Source organism: Amaranthus tricolor, chromosome 6, assembly GCF_026212465.1.
Source record: "Amaranthus tricolor cultivar Red isolate AtriRed21 chromosome 6, ASM2621246v1, whole genome shotgun sequence".
Classification (NCBI taxonomy): domain Eukaryota; kingdom Viridiplantae; phylum Streptophyta; class Magnoliopsida; order Caryophyllales; family Amaranthaceae; genus Amaranthus; species Amaranthus tricolor.
The window spans coordinates 27,455,555-27,472,544 of NC_080052.1; the positions used below are offsets into that span (position 1 = coordinate 27,455,555).

Sequence of the window (16,990 nt, forward strand, 5' to 3'; positions counted from 1 at the left end):
TATCCTTTTTCCACTTAGTACCTTTTTATTCTTAGAACTGAGAATTACTATTTATAATTAGCGAGATCGAAATTCCAAAGAGAATTATTAATTCATGTACACATAAATATTTTCTTTCCTTCTCTTAATTTTCTATCCATATAAACTACTTCTATATATTTAAGTCATTAATTTCAATAAGACATCTCACTATCAATCTAAATAATTTTGCGGCAATCATATTTAATTCTAAGAAATTAGAATAATCTATTATTTTTATTATATTAATTTATGCACAATTAGATTAATAAATAAATTATAATTTACAAGTTACTTAAAAGTTGAAATATTTGACATTTATTTTATAAATAAGTCAATTAAAAAAAATATTGTGTATATTAAACAAAACCCTAAGATTGAATCTCACATAACTTTCACTTTTTATCAGTCTACGGTGTAATATTAAAAAAATAACACAGAGATGACAGAAGAGCAATGGTGAAGTACTTTTTCGGTTTTCGTTTGTTCTTCCAATTTACTTTTACACAAAATCCAATGCAAACATAAAAGTCAATAATTTTAATTATTTGTTTTTAAAAATTTTAAAAAGTTGATATTTAAAATTATATATTCAGACAAATTTATCAAGATCTTACATCAATATATATTTTCATATAGATCGATGAGAAATTATAGTCAAAATCTAACACTAAAATCAACTCCCTTCGTTCGTTTTTGTTCTTCTTATTTACTTTTTGCATAGTTTTCAAAATAATTTTTGAGCCTCAATATCTCTAAATACGCATCATAAAAAATTATAAAAATATATAATAAAAAAATATATTAAGATGAATCTAACAAAATTTCATATGGATATATTTTATAAACTTCATATATTTTAAAATCTTAATCAAATTTGTTTCCTAAAATATTCTAGATAAAAAAATCATTAAAAAAGGGAGTAGTCCATTTGAAAGAACTTATAAAAACGAATTGAATATAAAAGAGTATTTGTTTCATCCTGTTGTTAATTCATTGGCCCCCACCCATTCACTTTATAGCCACCATTGATGAATGGCCAATCTGTAATTATACCCAAAATCATGGGCTTTAATATTCGAGCAAACTAGTGATCATTATAAAACTCATCTATTGATTCAACTTATTAAGTTCCCCAAATTTTCCATAAATTTCTATTGAGTCAAATTTATACTACTACAACAACATTTCTTTGCTCTTCCTCAATATCTTCCTTTCCTTCTTCAGCCTACAATTTTCTCAACCAACCTGGATTTCTCATTTCTGGGTCTAAAATAGGTATGTTTCATTTTTTGGTGTTGACCCACTTCCCTAAATCCTTGCTTCCTCATATATTTAGTGAATCTTTTCAATCTTCTTTGTGATTCATCATAAATCTGATGTTTTCTTTCCTATTTTTTGTTGGTTGTTTTCCTTTTCAATTCTATTGTTTGGTTGTTGTTGTTGAATTTGATTGCTTTTAGTTTGATACTTTACTTGATCTTGGATGATTTTAATTTTTTTTTATATTTGAATTTTTAATATGTTTTTTTTTTCTTTTCTGAATTCATAGTTCCCAGAATCACATATTAATGGATTAGTAATTTTTTATTATAAGATTTGATATTCAACCGGTTTTGTTCGGAAGTTGGAAAAATAAATGGTAGTTAGTTCAAAGAACATTGAGTTATAAATTTTTGTGATGTATATTTTTTTAGTTAATTATGAAGGGAATTTATGCTAGTATACCAATGGGGAGATTTGGCTTTTTTTTTTTTTTTCTTCATCTTTTTATATTTGGGATTTCAAAAGTTTATAAATGAGCTTTCATTGATGGGTTGATTTACTTTTATGTTATTCCTAAATCTTAACAGTGGAAATCTATACCTATAAGAATCAGTATATATTAGAGTTTAGAATTTTCAGAGAATTAACAAAAGCAAATGATGATTAAGAATATTATGGATGTGGGTTTGTGGGGATGTGGTTCCTACAATGAGATTGATGAATTTTTAATTAATTAGAATTTTTAAAGAAGTAAATTGGGAAAAATAATTTGAATATTGTTGTGGGTCTATAAATGATGATGGTAAAGTTTTAGTAATTCACAAGCTATTGTGATTTTGTCCGAAGAATCAGAAATAACCTCTTTGTTATCATTAACCAGGGTAATGTCGCGTGCATCTCACCCGCCATTTAATATCGTCGGGATAATGAAGTGTATGAATCTATGATTAGTGTTTTACAAAAAAGTTAGGTGAATTCACTTGTTGCATACCCTTTTCATTCTTTTTTTTTTTCATATTTCATTTGATGATTGTTCTTCATGATTTTTCTTATTTTAGGTTGATTATACTCTTCATTTCCATTGATTTCTATGAATTGCTTTACATATTCTTAATGTAGTCTTTGATTTTTAGGTGGTAGTTAGCTAAATAGAAGTTTATTTTTGATGAGTTGTATTTCAGATTTGATGTTCCTTGTAGAATACTATAAACAAGGGTTGATATCAATAGATAGTAAACTAATCGGTTGATATTCGGAGTTAGAGAGTCGTGTCTTACGTCAGTGGTTCTCATCTCGATCCAAATGATGATCTCTCGAACTTTTCAGTTCTATGATCATCTTTAATCCTGTTTTTATGTTTTAAGTGATATGTCAAACATTTTACGCCTTTTGATCTCACGATTTGTCTACAATTTATGAAGGTTTAGAAGTTGGTCAAAAGTATATATTTGCATTTTGATGTGGCTTTCCGAGTTGAAATATTTGTGACGGGTGAATTCTTATTGTTTTTGAACCTCCGCTTCAGGTACAGCATAATCTTGCTGCATATAATCTCGTGGTCGCTTGCTGTGGGCAAGAAACGGGGAGTTCATATTCTCACTGTCGTTTGTGTTCATACGAAAGGAGGCTTTTGTCCCCCGGAATTTTCTTCGACAGTCAGTTTTTAGTATTCTCGGATGCAAACATCTCAGCGCAACTGCATACCAAGTGCAGTACACGGGTTCCATTACCAGCATGCGCCTGAGATGACGCCTTATTGCTCTTCCCATTACCAAATCATGGACAAAAATACATACCCTGATATTCCTACCCAGGAAAGCCTGATGTCTTTCCAAACATACGACGAAGGGTATTTCACATTAGACTCTGCTCCAGCCACGAGCTTATATCACATCTACGACTCACCAAGCGATGTCAGTACCTTATCAAACCGAAGTTCATTTTCTCCACAAGGTTCTCAGTCGTACATCTCGGACCCTCATCAGTCGTCAGACAACAATTATGGTTCCCCAATTAGCGGCTCCTCTGTGGTGGACGACAATACGGAACTAAGAAACCGACTCAGAGATCTAGATCGTTTTCTAATGGAGCCTGATTCACCACAGATGTCAGATGGGCACTTTTGCTCAATGAACAGCCAAGGGTATCATGTAGCCTCGTCGAATCGACTGATGGAAATGCTCCCGAAGATGGAACTCCAACAGGTTCTTTATTTATGTGCACAAGCAATCTCGGACAATGATTTGTCGAGTGCTGAAACCCTTATGAATGCTTTAGGGAATATGGTGTCGATAAATGGGACTCCTATCCAACGATTGGGTGCTTATATGCTCGAAGGTCTGAGAGCGAGGATCGAGTCTTCAGGGTATACTATCTATAAGAAGCTAAGGTGCGATCAACCAACGAGTAAAGAGCTTCTCACCTACATGCATACTCTGTATCAGGTCTGCCCTTATTTTAAATTCGCTTACGTATCTTCGAATTCTATCATCCAAGAAGCAATCGGGAATGACAGGAGCATTCATATAATCGATTTTCAAATTGGGATGGGAACACAATGGACATCGTTACTCCATTCTCTAGCTAATCGACCTGGTGGGCCCCCACTTGTTCGTATAACGGGTGTTGATGACTCCCAATCAGCCTATGCTCGAGGAGGAGGGCTCGATCTTGTAGAAAAAAAACTGTCGGCTGAGGCCAGATCGTTCAGGGTACCTGTGCCGTTTGAATTTAATGCTGCAGCAATGTCGGGTTGCCAAGTTAATGAAGAGAATCTTAGGGTTCGCCCTGGGGAAGCCTTGTTTGTGAATTTCCCGTTCATGTTACACCACATGCCAGACGAGAGCGTGAGCACAGAAAACCATCGAGACCGCTTGTTGAGGCTAATCAAGAGCTTATCGCCTCGAGTAGTGACTGTAGTCGAGCAAGAGTCTAATACAAACACTCCTCCCTTCCTTCAACGATTCCTCGAGACTTTGGATTACTACACCGCTATGTTCGAGTCGGTCGATGTGGCTCTTCCAAGGGACGACAAGAAGAGGATAAACACCGAGATGCATTGTCTTGCACGTGACATCGTAAACATGATAGCATGCGAGGATTCAGAAAGGGTAGAAAGGCACGAGTTGTTTGGAAAATGGAGGGCGAGGTTATCCATGGCAGGGTTCACTCAACTGCCCCTAAGTTTCTCGGTGAAGGAATCTGTTAAGGGTTTGATGAAGGAGTTCCACGAGAATTATCGACTTGCAGAGAGGGACGGAACACTATATCTCGGTTGGAAAACCCGCGGCTTGTCGTCCGCCTCAGCTTGGAGGTGAGGCGTAGTAACTCACCGCCCGAATAAAATGTCCCAACTCCTGTAAAGTTCAGTTTAGCTTATGGGCTTCTTGTTTTGAGGTCGTTTCACCATGAGACGGTCTCATACAAGACAGGTTGCAATATATTTGTTTGGTTAGTGGTTATTGGGATAGAAGTAACATGTTAACACCAATATAATGTGATAGATGATTAAACAAACAAATGGGTTGGGACTTGGGTCCATAATTCTCCATTTTTAGCTTAAAGAAATAGCGTTGTAGTAAATGTAAAGTGTGTGAACTACCAAAATAAATGGGTATCTTTCGTTGCACATTCGTATTATTGTAGATGGTTGAACAAGCAGCATTAGTTTATACATTCAGACTGACAATCAGTGCTTAATATGATAAATGCTTGTTGGTACGTTGTCCCCCAGACCATACCCACCACTACGAAATAACGGTGATAAATGCTTGTTTGTACGTTGTCTTAGAATTTGTTTACCCAACACATATAAAAGGTTCTTATTTTGATTTGAATAGTACATTAAATTCAAAGAAACACAGAAATAATAACTATTAAAAACAAATACTTCTATATTAATACAAGAGATACATAGATATTTATTTTTTATAATTGATTTGAAAATACCAATATGTACATCAACAACAACAATATTAAAGTATTAGGGCCTACTTAGCAAATGACTTTTAGTTGAAGTTATTGGCTGAAATTATTGGTTGGTTTAACCAGCTGAAAGTATTAGTTAATAAGTTAATTGTTTAAGCTAGTTGTTTAAGTCACTTGTAAGGGTGATGTTTGGTAAAATGAAATTGGTTGGTGATGGTTGTTTATTAAAGAAAAAATAAGTCAAAAGTCAATAAAAAAATTATTATATAAATAATTTTTTATTTTAGCATAAAAATTTAACTTAAAAGCAAATTTAAAAGCCATCTGTTAAATCCTTTTTGTTTAACCAATTAAAAAATCAAAAATTAAAATTCTAACTAAAAAAACAAAAAAAAACAAACTAATTTCAAAACACTCCTTAATCTTAAAAAAAATCAAGTTAAGAATGACATTGATTGGTGTATTCATCTACATGATGACTACGTTGTATTTTATTGATAGTGGTTCTTAGTAATTAATAGTAACGTTCTTTTATTCCTTTTTAATAAAATACGTGATTTTGGATTGATTTATATTTAAAAATGATGGTAGTCAAATATTGGATTATTTAAATCCATGTAGCTTGCATGATGCATTGTACCAAGTTGCTACGCGCTCAAAGCATAAAATATGCATATGCTTTCTTGCAACTCATTTTAGTCACATGCGCAAATGTGTATCGCACACGTCGGTTTGGTGGAGTGATGTACACGTCAACAAGATTATGTCATGTACACATCAGCATTTTACAGAACTAGATAATAGAGTATTATGTAAAGTCCTCGTTCTCTTATTTAACATTATTTTTCAATTTGTTTGTTTATTTTATTTTGCATTATTTTTATTTTTAGATAATAGTCTTAGTTTTTTTAATCTCATTTATAAAGACTCTATTTTAATTTCATTTATAATCAAATATTACATTTTCTTATAAATATCAATTTTCTATTTGCTACTATTCTAAAGAAATAAAAGAGTACATTTTATATCTATAAATCAATAACAAATTCAAATAGTGAGGGTTAACACAATAGATTATTTATGGAAAAGCATATCCTTAATCCTTGCATATGGATGAATGGTGTTGTTTTCATGTATATGGTAACTGGTGACAATTAAAGAACACTTGCCTCTCAAAATTTTACTATAATATGCGTGCAAAAAGTAAAAAAACAAATAAAAAAACAGAGAGTAAATCAAATGATATTAATCTAGAAAATATCAAGTTTCGTAAAGCATATATGCTAATTCAAAAGTTGGAAATCATTCTTAATTAAAGATCAATTTAAAAAGTAATTTAAATTTATAATATGATTTTACCATTTATGATACTTGTACAAGTTAGTACAATTTAACCAATGCCTAAATTTCATAATAAAAATTTCTAATCTGTGATTTGCACCATACAAAGACAAAAAGAATAATATTAAAATAAACAAAATTAAAAAAGATAAATAAAAACAATATAATTCTCACCCTATCACATCCTACCACATAAGGGTGATTTATTAACCTCACAAATAACCGTTATTTACTAAGAATTTATTTCTTTCTGATCTGATATGGGAATAATTCAAACTACATAAAACAAACAAAAATTCCTAATAATATTAAAATAAATAAAACCAAAAAAGATAAATTAACCTCACAAATAGCCGTTATTTACTAATACCTTCTCAATAACAAATACTTATGCGTAAAGTTAACAAATAATTTCAGCAATTAAAAATAATGTACATTAAAGACGAGACCAAAGACAGATATCGTATTGCTAAACAAAAATTGGCTTACAGAAATAACATATTGAAATTGCAATTAAGAATTGCCACATATTAACTTCCATTCCGCCCATAAAAATGTCAGAAATTTTCACTACTCTTTTATGACTGTGCCTCGAATGATAACAGTTCAATTTTCTAAGCACAAACATTTAAATTTAATCAACATCCCTAAATAAACATCTCTAATTTACGTGATCTAATTGGTTCTGGGGGTCGAAAATCCTCTAAACGCATATTGGAGCTAGCTCGAATCTCATTCATTACAGATTCTCCTTGTTCGGATTTGATCATTTCCAGCACACTCCCAATAATGTCAGCTGCCAACCCTGCTTCCAGAAGACTACCATCCTCCCCACCATCGCGCACTATCTGACTGACATCTTTCAAGGGTATTACATTTTCTATTATAATACGAGCAAATATTCGTCCAAGGAATTCCGGTGCTTTGGGGGCATCAGTGACAGTGTCCTCCAACTCGCTCAATACAGATTTAAACCTGGGAAATAATAGTAAAAATGATATAAAGAGAACTCAGGAACATAGATCATATCAAAAAATGGATTTAAATTCACAAAAAAGAAGTCTTACCCTTCAACGAGCAGGCCAGGGCTAAATATGCCTTCTTGAGTTCTTGTAAGGTTGACAAGCAGCTTTGAAAGCATATCCCGCTCCAAGTCTTTCCTCTCCAAAGAATCAGTGACCCAAATAGATATCATTGTAGGTAAAAATCCTGGCGCATTCAATTCTCTAATGCAATGAGCAACTTCTTTCTCATCTTTGGCACTGCAAGCAAAATGCTCCATTATTGACATTCCACAACGAGAACAAGTGCATTAAATTTTGACATTCCAATTCAAAACACTTTGACAACTGCAAAACCCTTGTCCATTCTCTATTGTCCAAACTAAAATCAAAGTCACAAGCAGAAGACAATCATGGATAGTCCAAAAGAGTTCTCTCATTAAACCTATTGAATATTGATGTTATGACACTAAATTTTATTTCCTCCATTCAATTCCAATACAATAGCAAATTCTTCATTCAAAGCAAGTCAATATTTATCATTGATGCCACATCACAAGCAAAGGTGTCAAATTTTATTTCCTTCCTGCCTATGTCAAATAACATTGCCAGTGTTCCCTGCTGAAGATTTTGTTTGGATAACTATTTCGGAAGGGAAACAAAGAAAGAGGGAAGGAAGCATAAAAAAATGCTTTGAAGGGATAAAGGCGGAGACATTATCCGGATTTCTTTTTCTGTAAACAACAAAATCTATGCATAGATGGATTTTTAAGGAAACTCAAAAGCCTTCCTCACTCCTCATCCCTCTCATTCGTGAATGTTGCTGGGCTTGATAGGAAAGTGTAATCACAGTTGGCACTTGGCGTAACAACTAACAAGGATAAGGAAGAGCATGAGCAGGTCTATTAAGCAAAGGTTGGAAATACAGTCCACTGTTTGGACCATGAAAAAAAGACTTGAGAAAGAAGAGGAAATAGACAAAATAATCATGAGAAACTCCTTCATCTCCTGTTCTCTTCGTTACCTGCCTCACTAACATAGCAACTGTTTTTCACGCTATCAATCAAGAACTCGAAAACAGAAAATTACATTTCAACTGCTCTTTTCTCTTTGGATCTCTCCCACTTCCTTACCTATCTTTCCTTTCAAATGCTTCTATCAGAAAGTGTAACAGTCTGAACTGTAACAACTCCTATGAAGTGGCACCGACAGCCAAGGGTACCAATATGTGTCAATATGTGGAACAACAGATGTAACAAGCTATCTAAACAAACAAAACATTTCAGATGGCCACTCTCTCTCTCTCTCTCATGCAAACAGAAACTATCATGCATGATGACATATCACATACACGCAAAGAACTTCATATATCAGATTCAGAATATGGAACACCGACACATAATACAGAGACAGCATATTGTTACAGAAACATGGCAAAATTGTGAATAGAAGTCTTTGAAGCTAAAACATTCAAACAAAGAAAAGCAATTGTTTATCCTGTTTGTCTTGAATTTGGTAAGCCAAAAAACTCCAAAAATCAATAAACCACCCTAAACTAAATGAAGGCCCTACAAATTGATGAACCAGAAACAAATTTAAAACAACACTCATACAAAAGACAGCCTCCTCGAGTTTTTCTACACAAGACGACCATAATATATTTCAAATTTTATGGGGCTTCCAGATACATATTAAACCTAGATCTCTCATGCAGTCACAAACTGATAGATAACTTGATCAACATGAAGGCAAATGACGCTACCATCACATATTAACAAAATGAAATTAAAAATGCAGAAAAGTTCTAACCTGTAGTACTCCCTTATTGCTGCAATAGACTTGTCTCTTAAGCGCTCCTCAGGCCATACTCCTTCCGAAACAATATCGTGACCCGGGGCAGCCCGTGGTGCAGGTGGGGTTATTGGCCTAGGCTGGTCTGAATTCCGATCAGAGTATCTGGACTCCCTGTTTGCATTAACCTCTTGACTATTAGACTGATTATATGCAATAGAAGTGGCAAATCTATCAGAAGCATTCCTCGCAAGGTGATGTTCCCTTGAGCCATACACTCCACGCTCTGACACATTATTGTAGCCATTCAAACCACCTAGCATTCTTCTAGAATCACCATAGGAAGGAGTATTATCTAACAAAGGTGAACTTGACGCACTTGGTGGCCCTCTATATACCATCCCCCTAGCCAGCCCACCTTGGGGTCCCAAAGTAATAGATTCATCACTTGATTGCCTCTGAGGCAATGGCATTGAAAGGGTACGGCTTTCATAAGTGCTCCTTTCATCTATCCGAACATCATGTCCACCATACCCACGAACCTGAGCAGGCATACCTCTGAAACCGGCACTCTGCCCAATCGGAGAAGATAACATAGTTCCCCGAGAACCAAACTCCATAGGTTGGCCCCTTCTCACTGCAGAATTCATACTGGGACCACGACTTAAACGGCCTGCTTGTCCTTGCCTTTCTTGAGCAGCATCACGATGCACTTCCTCAATCTTCTTAGGTCCTTCAATCTTCCTTCTCTGTTGCCAATTATTCTTCCTTAGATCAATAGCATCCCTCAACATAAATCTTAACCTAGAAGACAACTTCATATTGTTTGATAATTGACCCATGATATCAAAATAGGCATCCATATGCTCCTTGGCTTTGTGATGATCAATCATCTCCCCAATTGTGCTCATCAATTTGCACAAGGCCTCAATGTTTTCTTCATCTGGATTTTCATATTCACCTAACAACTTCTTTATACACTCATGCATTATTCTTTCAGTCAACATTTTCTTCTTGTACAACTCCCCAATCAATCTTATATTGCCCAACATACGTCTCCTAGCTTTCAGTCTCATCTCTTCTCTTACCTCTTCGGATTGTTTAGGCTCATCTGCACCTTCATTATCAGCCTTATTGGCTTCTTGTTCTTCTCTTTCTCCCCTCTCAAATTCCTCTTGGCACTTGTTCAGTAACAATCTCCTGAAGGTGATCTTCTCATTTTCAACACTTAATTCTGGCAGTTCAGAGGCAAGATGTTGGCAGAAATTTGCATACATTTCACAAAATGTGGGCTCCATTAAAGCCTTGTCAAAGATCTGAGAGATCACTCCATTCAGAGTCACATCATTGTCAATATTAACTTCTTTAACTTGCTCGAACAGTTTGTCAAAGTTCTGTGGAGTCAATTTATTCAGTATACCCTTTAACTTCCTCTGCTTCACCTCTTCTTCATCAGATATTTTACCTATCTCATACTTTTTCTCAGCTTTGTGCATCACAGGGGAAGGTCCCTGAGGAGAAGGCATCAAACCTTTATTGAAGTTTCCACCTCTTTGCCAACGATCAGCATCAGAGTTATTTTTTTGCATTCCCTGATAGCCCAACGAATGCATTGGACCAGACAAGATCCCCCCGGCATGTGGAACCGGACCTGGCGGCCGCGGGTTCCTGAGCACGCCATAGTTAGGCACTGGACCACCACGATATCCCATGCTACTGGTTGCATAAGCAAGATCTATCCCAGGATCCCGAACAGGGAGAAAAGGACCGGACTGTTTATTCCACCTATCAGCATCCATCATCCCCATCCCACCCCCACGCCGATCAGACCGGGCAGCTCCAGTTGGCCTATCTATGATTCTTCCAGGACTAGGATATTCTTGATCACTACGAGAAACATTGATATTTCCAGACATTAAGGCAACCATATCAGAAGTAGTTTCAAATCCTTCTGGAAGATCAGTACATTTATCAGAGAAGGTAAGGAGGAAATCTCTAGTATACTTTTTTAATGTGACTCCATCTTCATCATGAACTGAGCCTCCACTATCACCCTTAACTGAGGAGTCCAATTTTGGGGCAGAAATTTCAGCAGCATCTTCCCAATCATCAGGTTCAGTTTTACTCTGCTCATCCTTGTCTACACCTCTACTCTCTTCCAGCTTTTCATCACTACATACCTCCATCGTATTGACCGCAGATGTAAATTCTGCAGCAACACCAGTCTCTTTCATTTCCTCTGGTCCCTTATAAGCCATGTAAAGATCAGAAGTTGTCCCCTGAGCATCTGCCTTCTGAAGCATTTCCTTCCGCTTCTTTTTGCCTCGATTCATTTTATTTGGTTCTACAGAAGTTTTGGAAGAGCCCGAAAAAGTACCTGATGATGAATTCGGTCTTGGGCTATCCACAACTTCCCCTTCATTCTCTAAATGTGCATCTACAAGATTCTCAGAAACAGAGATGGTCTCCTTATCTGACATACCAGATTTAGAAACATCGTTACTTTTGCAACTGACACTGTCTGTGGCTCCTGACAAAATGCTTGAATCTGAGATGCTACATCCATCAGATACAACAGAAGAAGACTTTTCTGTGGACATTGTAGCAGCTTCATCACAAAAGCTTGCATCAGCCCCTTGCTGAGATGCATCCGACAAACCTTTCGCATGATCAACATTCTTTGATTGTGCATCTTGATCATTCTCTTTGGCAGTATCTGCGATCACAGTCTCTCTTAAATCATTATCCCCTTCTAGTTTTCCATCTGGAGATTTTTCTGTGGTTTTCTCTGAAGGAAGATCACTTTGTTTTGTATTCTGTTCTTTAGCTGCCTTATCTACAGCACAATGGGTTTCATGAACTTCAGATGGATGAGATGAGCTTTCAGAACCAACATCAACAGCATCAACATCAGTTGGTGCAGCAGAAGCAATTACAGGGGATGTCTGAACAGCTTCTGATACAACCACCTTAGAGCCTGATAAATGAGTATTTTTAGCTTTTGAGTATTCAAAAGCCATAGCCTCAGAAGAATCAGCAAGCTCCTGACACACTCTGGAATCAGAATGCTCCTCAACCTGCATAGAAAATGTATTGTCAAGCCAATAAAACAAAACAAGAAAGATATTATTTTACAAATCACAATAGTCAGCACATAATAAGTATAACCTGGTGTGACAATTCAGACAATCCCTTCTTGTCCGGGTGTTGCTTTTCAACATCCCCTACAGACACAGACTTGACAACAACTTCCCTCTTTGCAACATTTGGTTGCGTAATAGCTGATGATTCTTCTCTGGAAACCAAGCCAGGAACAGTAGATGCTGCTACTTGACTTGAGCTGTCAGCTACAACAGAAGCTGGCATATCAACAGAATGTTTTGAATGGACAGCAGTTGGCTTCGGCTTCACAACTTGGTTCTCACCTTTAGCCTGCTCAGGTCTTACATTAGCAGTTGACTTTATAGCCTTATCCCCAGAAGCAGGTTTCACAGTCACAGGGACTGAAGTAGATTGCGATGAAGGAACCACAGTCTGAGCATCTCGTACATGATCTAAACTGAAAGCATCAGGAGTGCCATGCACTGAAGCCCCTCTATTGACGGAATAGGAATTAGCTGTATATTGGTTGATATATGGCATATTTGGAGGTGCCTGGCTAACAGAATAGTTAAACCTGGGTCCCTGGGGGCTAGCATTTAACTGTGCACTTGTCAAAGGCAATGAATTTTGGGCTGCAAAAAATTGGGGGCCCGTTGAATAAGAGTTAGAATAGTAGCCCATGGGATGAGCTCCAGTGTAAGAAGGTACTGGTTGGGACTGTGAGGGCCCCATTTGATGTGGCCGTGATGCTGTTGATCCACCATCTCTACCATCTAGTCTCAATTCCTCGTGCGTCTCTGGATGAGTTATCTTTACTGTTTTGCGTGTATTTCCAGATAAACCAGCCTGCTGTTGATTATACTGATTAGTTATATTCATCCCCAAATTTCCTAATTGATGTGGAAGTTGTGGAAGCTGTGCACTGAAACCCAAATTCTGGCCATGATGCATAATTCCAGGAGTTTGCATAAGCTGATGTTGGAGACCAGACAGAAAAACTTGTTGTGGAACTTGGGAAGGGTTTCCCATCTGTAATTGCATCTGCATTGGCATTGGAAGCGAACTAGTTGGCATGCCTTGAGACTGAAATTGCGGATTAGGTCCACCAAACTGCATGGAAACAGTGGGCTGATGAAAAGGCTTTGGTTGAGATATCCCTACTGTAGGAGGAGCAGAAGGCTTCTGTGATTGTGTTGAAGGAGATATAGATGCCACTTGCACATCTTTTTTGGACTTAAAATTAGTCTCTTGAGAAATAGGGGTGTCAGCAACTGAAACATCCTTTTTGGGCAATTCCTGCTTGGGAGCAGATGGTAATGGAATTGCTGGGATGGCCCTTGAAGCATCACGCCGAGCCTGCAACAGAAGTTCAGAAATTACCATCAATCGATTCAATCATTGAACATATTAGCAACAGTGAGCAACATGATGTTTGTACAATTGTACACTGAAATTCTAAAGAAGATGAAGCTCCTGTCAACAAAAATATTCAAGCAAACATTTTAGTGAAATTGGCTTTCTGTAGCAGTTGCCTTTCCATCCCCACATAGAGCAAGTGAGTTCCTAAAACACAGCCTCTCCTCTCCCCTCCATACCCAACCCAGTGCGCAACAAAACACACAACATTGCTCCAAGTACCTGTACATCAATACCATTTTAGACTAGTTGCACAAAAATAGGATAGCCAATCACCACAAAATCTCTTTGATGTATGCCCTTTAGTCAATGGGAAAAGCTAGGAATAGACTCTCACTGCACTGTTGATGGTCAATTAAATTTAGATAAAATTTGCAGACTTGACCAAAATAGTTTTAACAGTATTCCCATTTCTTTCTTTAAAGATAATAACATTCCCATTCCCTCGTCAAATAGCTATTTCAAATCAGATTATCATGATTTCAATTAGTTCTAGACCGGCACAGATATTCAGTGAATAAAATTATGCTAGAGCACTCTTTATTTGATATTGAAAGGGCTCTTAACTAAACAACAGTCAAAAATGGACATTTTTTGTAGACCATTGGTAAACAGCAAGATTCAAATCATGTTCAACATGGCTAAAAGAGCAACATCCGGAGGACAATAGCATACCTGATTACGCTTTTGCTCATCCAAATTAGGCGGAGCTGAGCTAGTTCGAGCAGGCACCTGTAAGAAAACATTAAACAAAACATTGAAAAGACATGTAAAATTTGCAATCTATGCAGACCGTGACTAGCAGCAAAACTAACGAACCTGCATGCCATTCATTAAACCTGGACTTATGGATCCAAATTGTAAAGGAAACCCCTTTGCTCCACCACCTAGGAGGAAAAATGTTTCATAAACAAATAGTTGATACTTCTCAAAGTAGAAAAAAAATGGAAGATATGACACAAAACTAAAACCAGAGAAAAGCAACGTAAAGCAACAAGGACGTACCCTTTGATGGGGTGGAAGGCATTGCAGAGCCTGAATTCATGGAGGACGATTGAGAAGGAGGAGCCTTTGGTAGTGGCCAGCTAGGCTTCTGAGAAGCTGGATCAGCAGGTTTGGGAATGACAGCTGGAGTAGGAGCATTTGGCACTGCTAAAGCAACAAGAAAAACACAATCATTCAGCTAAACCATGTTACTCAATACTCACATCAAAAAAGTAACAACACTACATGCAGAGGGATTCCAAGAGACTATCTATCAGATATAAGGCAAGGAAAACTGAAAACGCTATATTCCCCAAACACCACTTGTAGACCCAATTAGCAAAACATACAAGAGAACTAATCGTTTCCCTTGAAGTCCTAATCAACAACCATACAACATGCCTAGTACAGGGAGGGGGAGGAAATAACAGTTCAAATGTTAAAAAAATCAAACATTAAATAAATATATATATATATATATATATATATATATATATGACTTCCAATCACGGATAACAAAAAGCACCTTGTAATGTAGATTGTACATGGCCAGCATTCTCCACGGAACGCAAACCAGTAGCAGCATTTAAATCTGATGATGTATTCACAGGTCCAGCATTTCCTCGAGACTGCCCACCTTGAGCATTGACAACCTTCTTATAACTGATCATCAATTTTTAATTTCAAAAAAAAAAAAAAAAAAGATTAGTGACATGATAGCGAAAATTTTAACAAATTTGGAAAAATTAAATGCAACTTTGCCCTCCTACCCTCAGTTAAATTTCTCAAATTTACCATTTGGCTATAATTATTTTTACAAACTTAGTACATTGACTTAACCTCTAAGAAAAAAAGTATGTATCATTCATTAACATCTCACAACTTGCACCAAAATAACACTGACATATTAAAGAAATTCTCGTTTGCTCCTACACTAAATTTTCAATCACTCAGTATTACTTTAAAACTTAACTTACAACCAATTTAACAGCTCAAAGAATCACAGTAAAATTGATAAATTTAATAACACATTTAGCAATATACCCTTCCATTAATTATAATGAAGTCCTTTTCCTCCCCAGCAACCTTTTTTCAATTACTAATAGTACTTCTTACAAAATTTAATACCTGCATCATTTTATTATCAATAAATATGATAACACACCGGATAAAATACAAAACCCTCATAAACAGTGTAAAAAAACCCTAATTAAGAAAATTTACCTCCGATTATTGGAAATCAGCGGAGCGGTGGAAGTGGTTGGGGCGCCAACACCGCCTCGTCCACGACCACCCGAAAAATTCCTTTGCTGACCAGCAGGATTAGAACCAGATCGTCCACCACCTGGCTTTCTAAACTGCGACTCGTTTTTATCAAACCTTGATTGATTGAGGGACATATAGGCCCTCAAAACCCTTCACCTCTACGAAAAAAAAATCGTCTTCTTTTTTTCTTTATTCTGGTACAAGATCACCAAATCAAAACTCAATTAACATCAAACTAAGTACAAAAAACAATCATAAAATAATACAAACAAAGAATCACGCAGTAATTCATCAAAAACAATCAATCAATCATAGTAAATAAAAGTGAAGCGGAAATTAGGGTTAGCAGATGAATATACATTGCAGTTGAGAAGCAAAAAGTGCATGAGATTGAAGAAGTGAAAACAGAGAAGAAGAGGAAACCAAAATTAGGGTTTCAATGAAAGAAAATTAGGAAAATAACCATGGAAATGCTGCGATAATGAGACGGAGATAGGCGGAGAGAAGGAGAAGAAGTATACCTGACAAGAGAGAGAGAGAGAGAGAGGAATTGTTAAGTGTGTTATGAAAAAAAGAAAAAAAAAATCGGATTCGGTGCTTAATAAATGGAAATTTTACATTTTAAAATTTTCGGATTTTAGTGCTTAATGAATGAAAATTAGTTTTTAAAATCCTACTTTTTTGAAAATCTGACTTTAAAAAGGATTTTTTTTCTCTTTACTTTTACTTTGTTTAATTTAAAAACTTAAAAAAAAAAAAAAAAAAAAAAAAAAAAAAGAACCTAACCACTCCTCCTCATCTCCATACAGACCGCTCACCATCTGCCACCCTCTCCCCCACCGCCTCCTCCCCTGAACCACTATTGTACATAAAATTCA

At 36.2% G+C, this 16,990-nt stretch overlaps 2 protein-coding genes across 4 annotated transcripts; one reads left to right on the forward strand and one right to left on the reverse strand.

Moving 5' to 3' along the window:
• The first annotated feature begins 1,136 nt into the window (after positions 1 to 1,136).
• Positions 1,137 to 4,914, forward strand: LOC130815073 (scarecrow-like protein 21). 2 transcript variants are annotated; one of them, XM_057681412.1, is made up of 3 exons: positions 1,137 to 1,296; positions 2,165 to 2,254; positions 2,810 to 4,914. In XM_057681412.1, the coding sequence occupies exon 3, from the start codon at positions 2,961 to 2,963 to the stop codon at positions 4,599 to 4,601; it is 1,641 nt and encodes a 546-aa protein (XP_057537395.1). In that variant the 5' UTR covers positions 1,137 to 1,296; positions 2,165 to 2,254; positions 2,810 to 2,960; the 3' UTR covers positions 4,602 to 4,914. The 2 variants fall into 2 exon arrangements, with proteins under 2 accessions (XP_057537395.1, XP_057537394.1); XM_057681411.1 differs by lacking the exon at positions 2,165 to 2,254.
• A 2,083-nt stretch (positions 4,915 to 6,997) lies between these two features.
• LOC130814452 (eukaryotic translation initiation factor 4G-like) lies at positions 6,998 to 16,759 on the reverse strand. 2 transcript variants are annotated; one of them, XM_057680518.1, is made up of 10 exons: positions 16,634 to 16,759; positions 16,071 to 16,306; positions 15,373 to 15,509; positions 14,868 to 15,011; positions 14,682 to 14,749; positions 14,538 to 14,594; positions 12,513 to 13,802; positions 9,363 to 12,421; positions 7,620 to 7,814; positions 6,998 to 7,527 (listed from the first exon to the last, which is right to left on the reverse strand). In XM_057680518.1, exons 2-10 carry the CDS (start codon positions 16,244 to 16,246, stop codon positions 7,200 to 7,202), a joined length of 5,454 nt encoding a protein of 1,817 aa, XP_057536501.1. In that variant the 5' UTR covers positions 16,247 to 16,306; positions 16,634 to 16,759; the 3' UTR covers positions 6,998 to 7,199. The 2 variants fall into 2 exon arrangements, with proteins under 2 accessions (XP_057536501.1, XP_057536500.1); XM_057680517.1 differs by having other exon boundaries at positions 14,868 to 15,014.
• Positions 16,760 to 16,990: the final 231 nt, after the last annotated feature.

What these genes read in the sequence shown, in the direction of transcription:
- LOC130815073 (XM_057681412.1), top strand. Translation starts at nt 2,961, where the DNA reads ATGCAAACATCTCAGCGCAACTGCATACCAAGTGCAGTACACGGGTTC.
- LOC130814452 (XM_057680517.1), bottom strand. Translation starts at nt 16,246, where the DNA reads ATGTCCCTCAATCAATCAAGGTTTGATAAAAACGAGTCGCAGTTTAGA. An exon ending in ATGAGCAAAAGCGTAATCAG is followed by an intron (nt 13,803 to 14,537) that starts GTATGCTATTGT and finishes CTTCTGTTGCAG; the next exon opens with GCTCGGCGTGATGCTTCAAG. An exon ending in CCTGGCCTGCTCGTTGAAGG is followed by an intron (nt 7,528 to 7,619) that starts GTAAGACTTCTT and finishes ATTATTTCCCAG; the next exon opens with GTTTAAATCTGTATTGAGCG.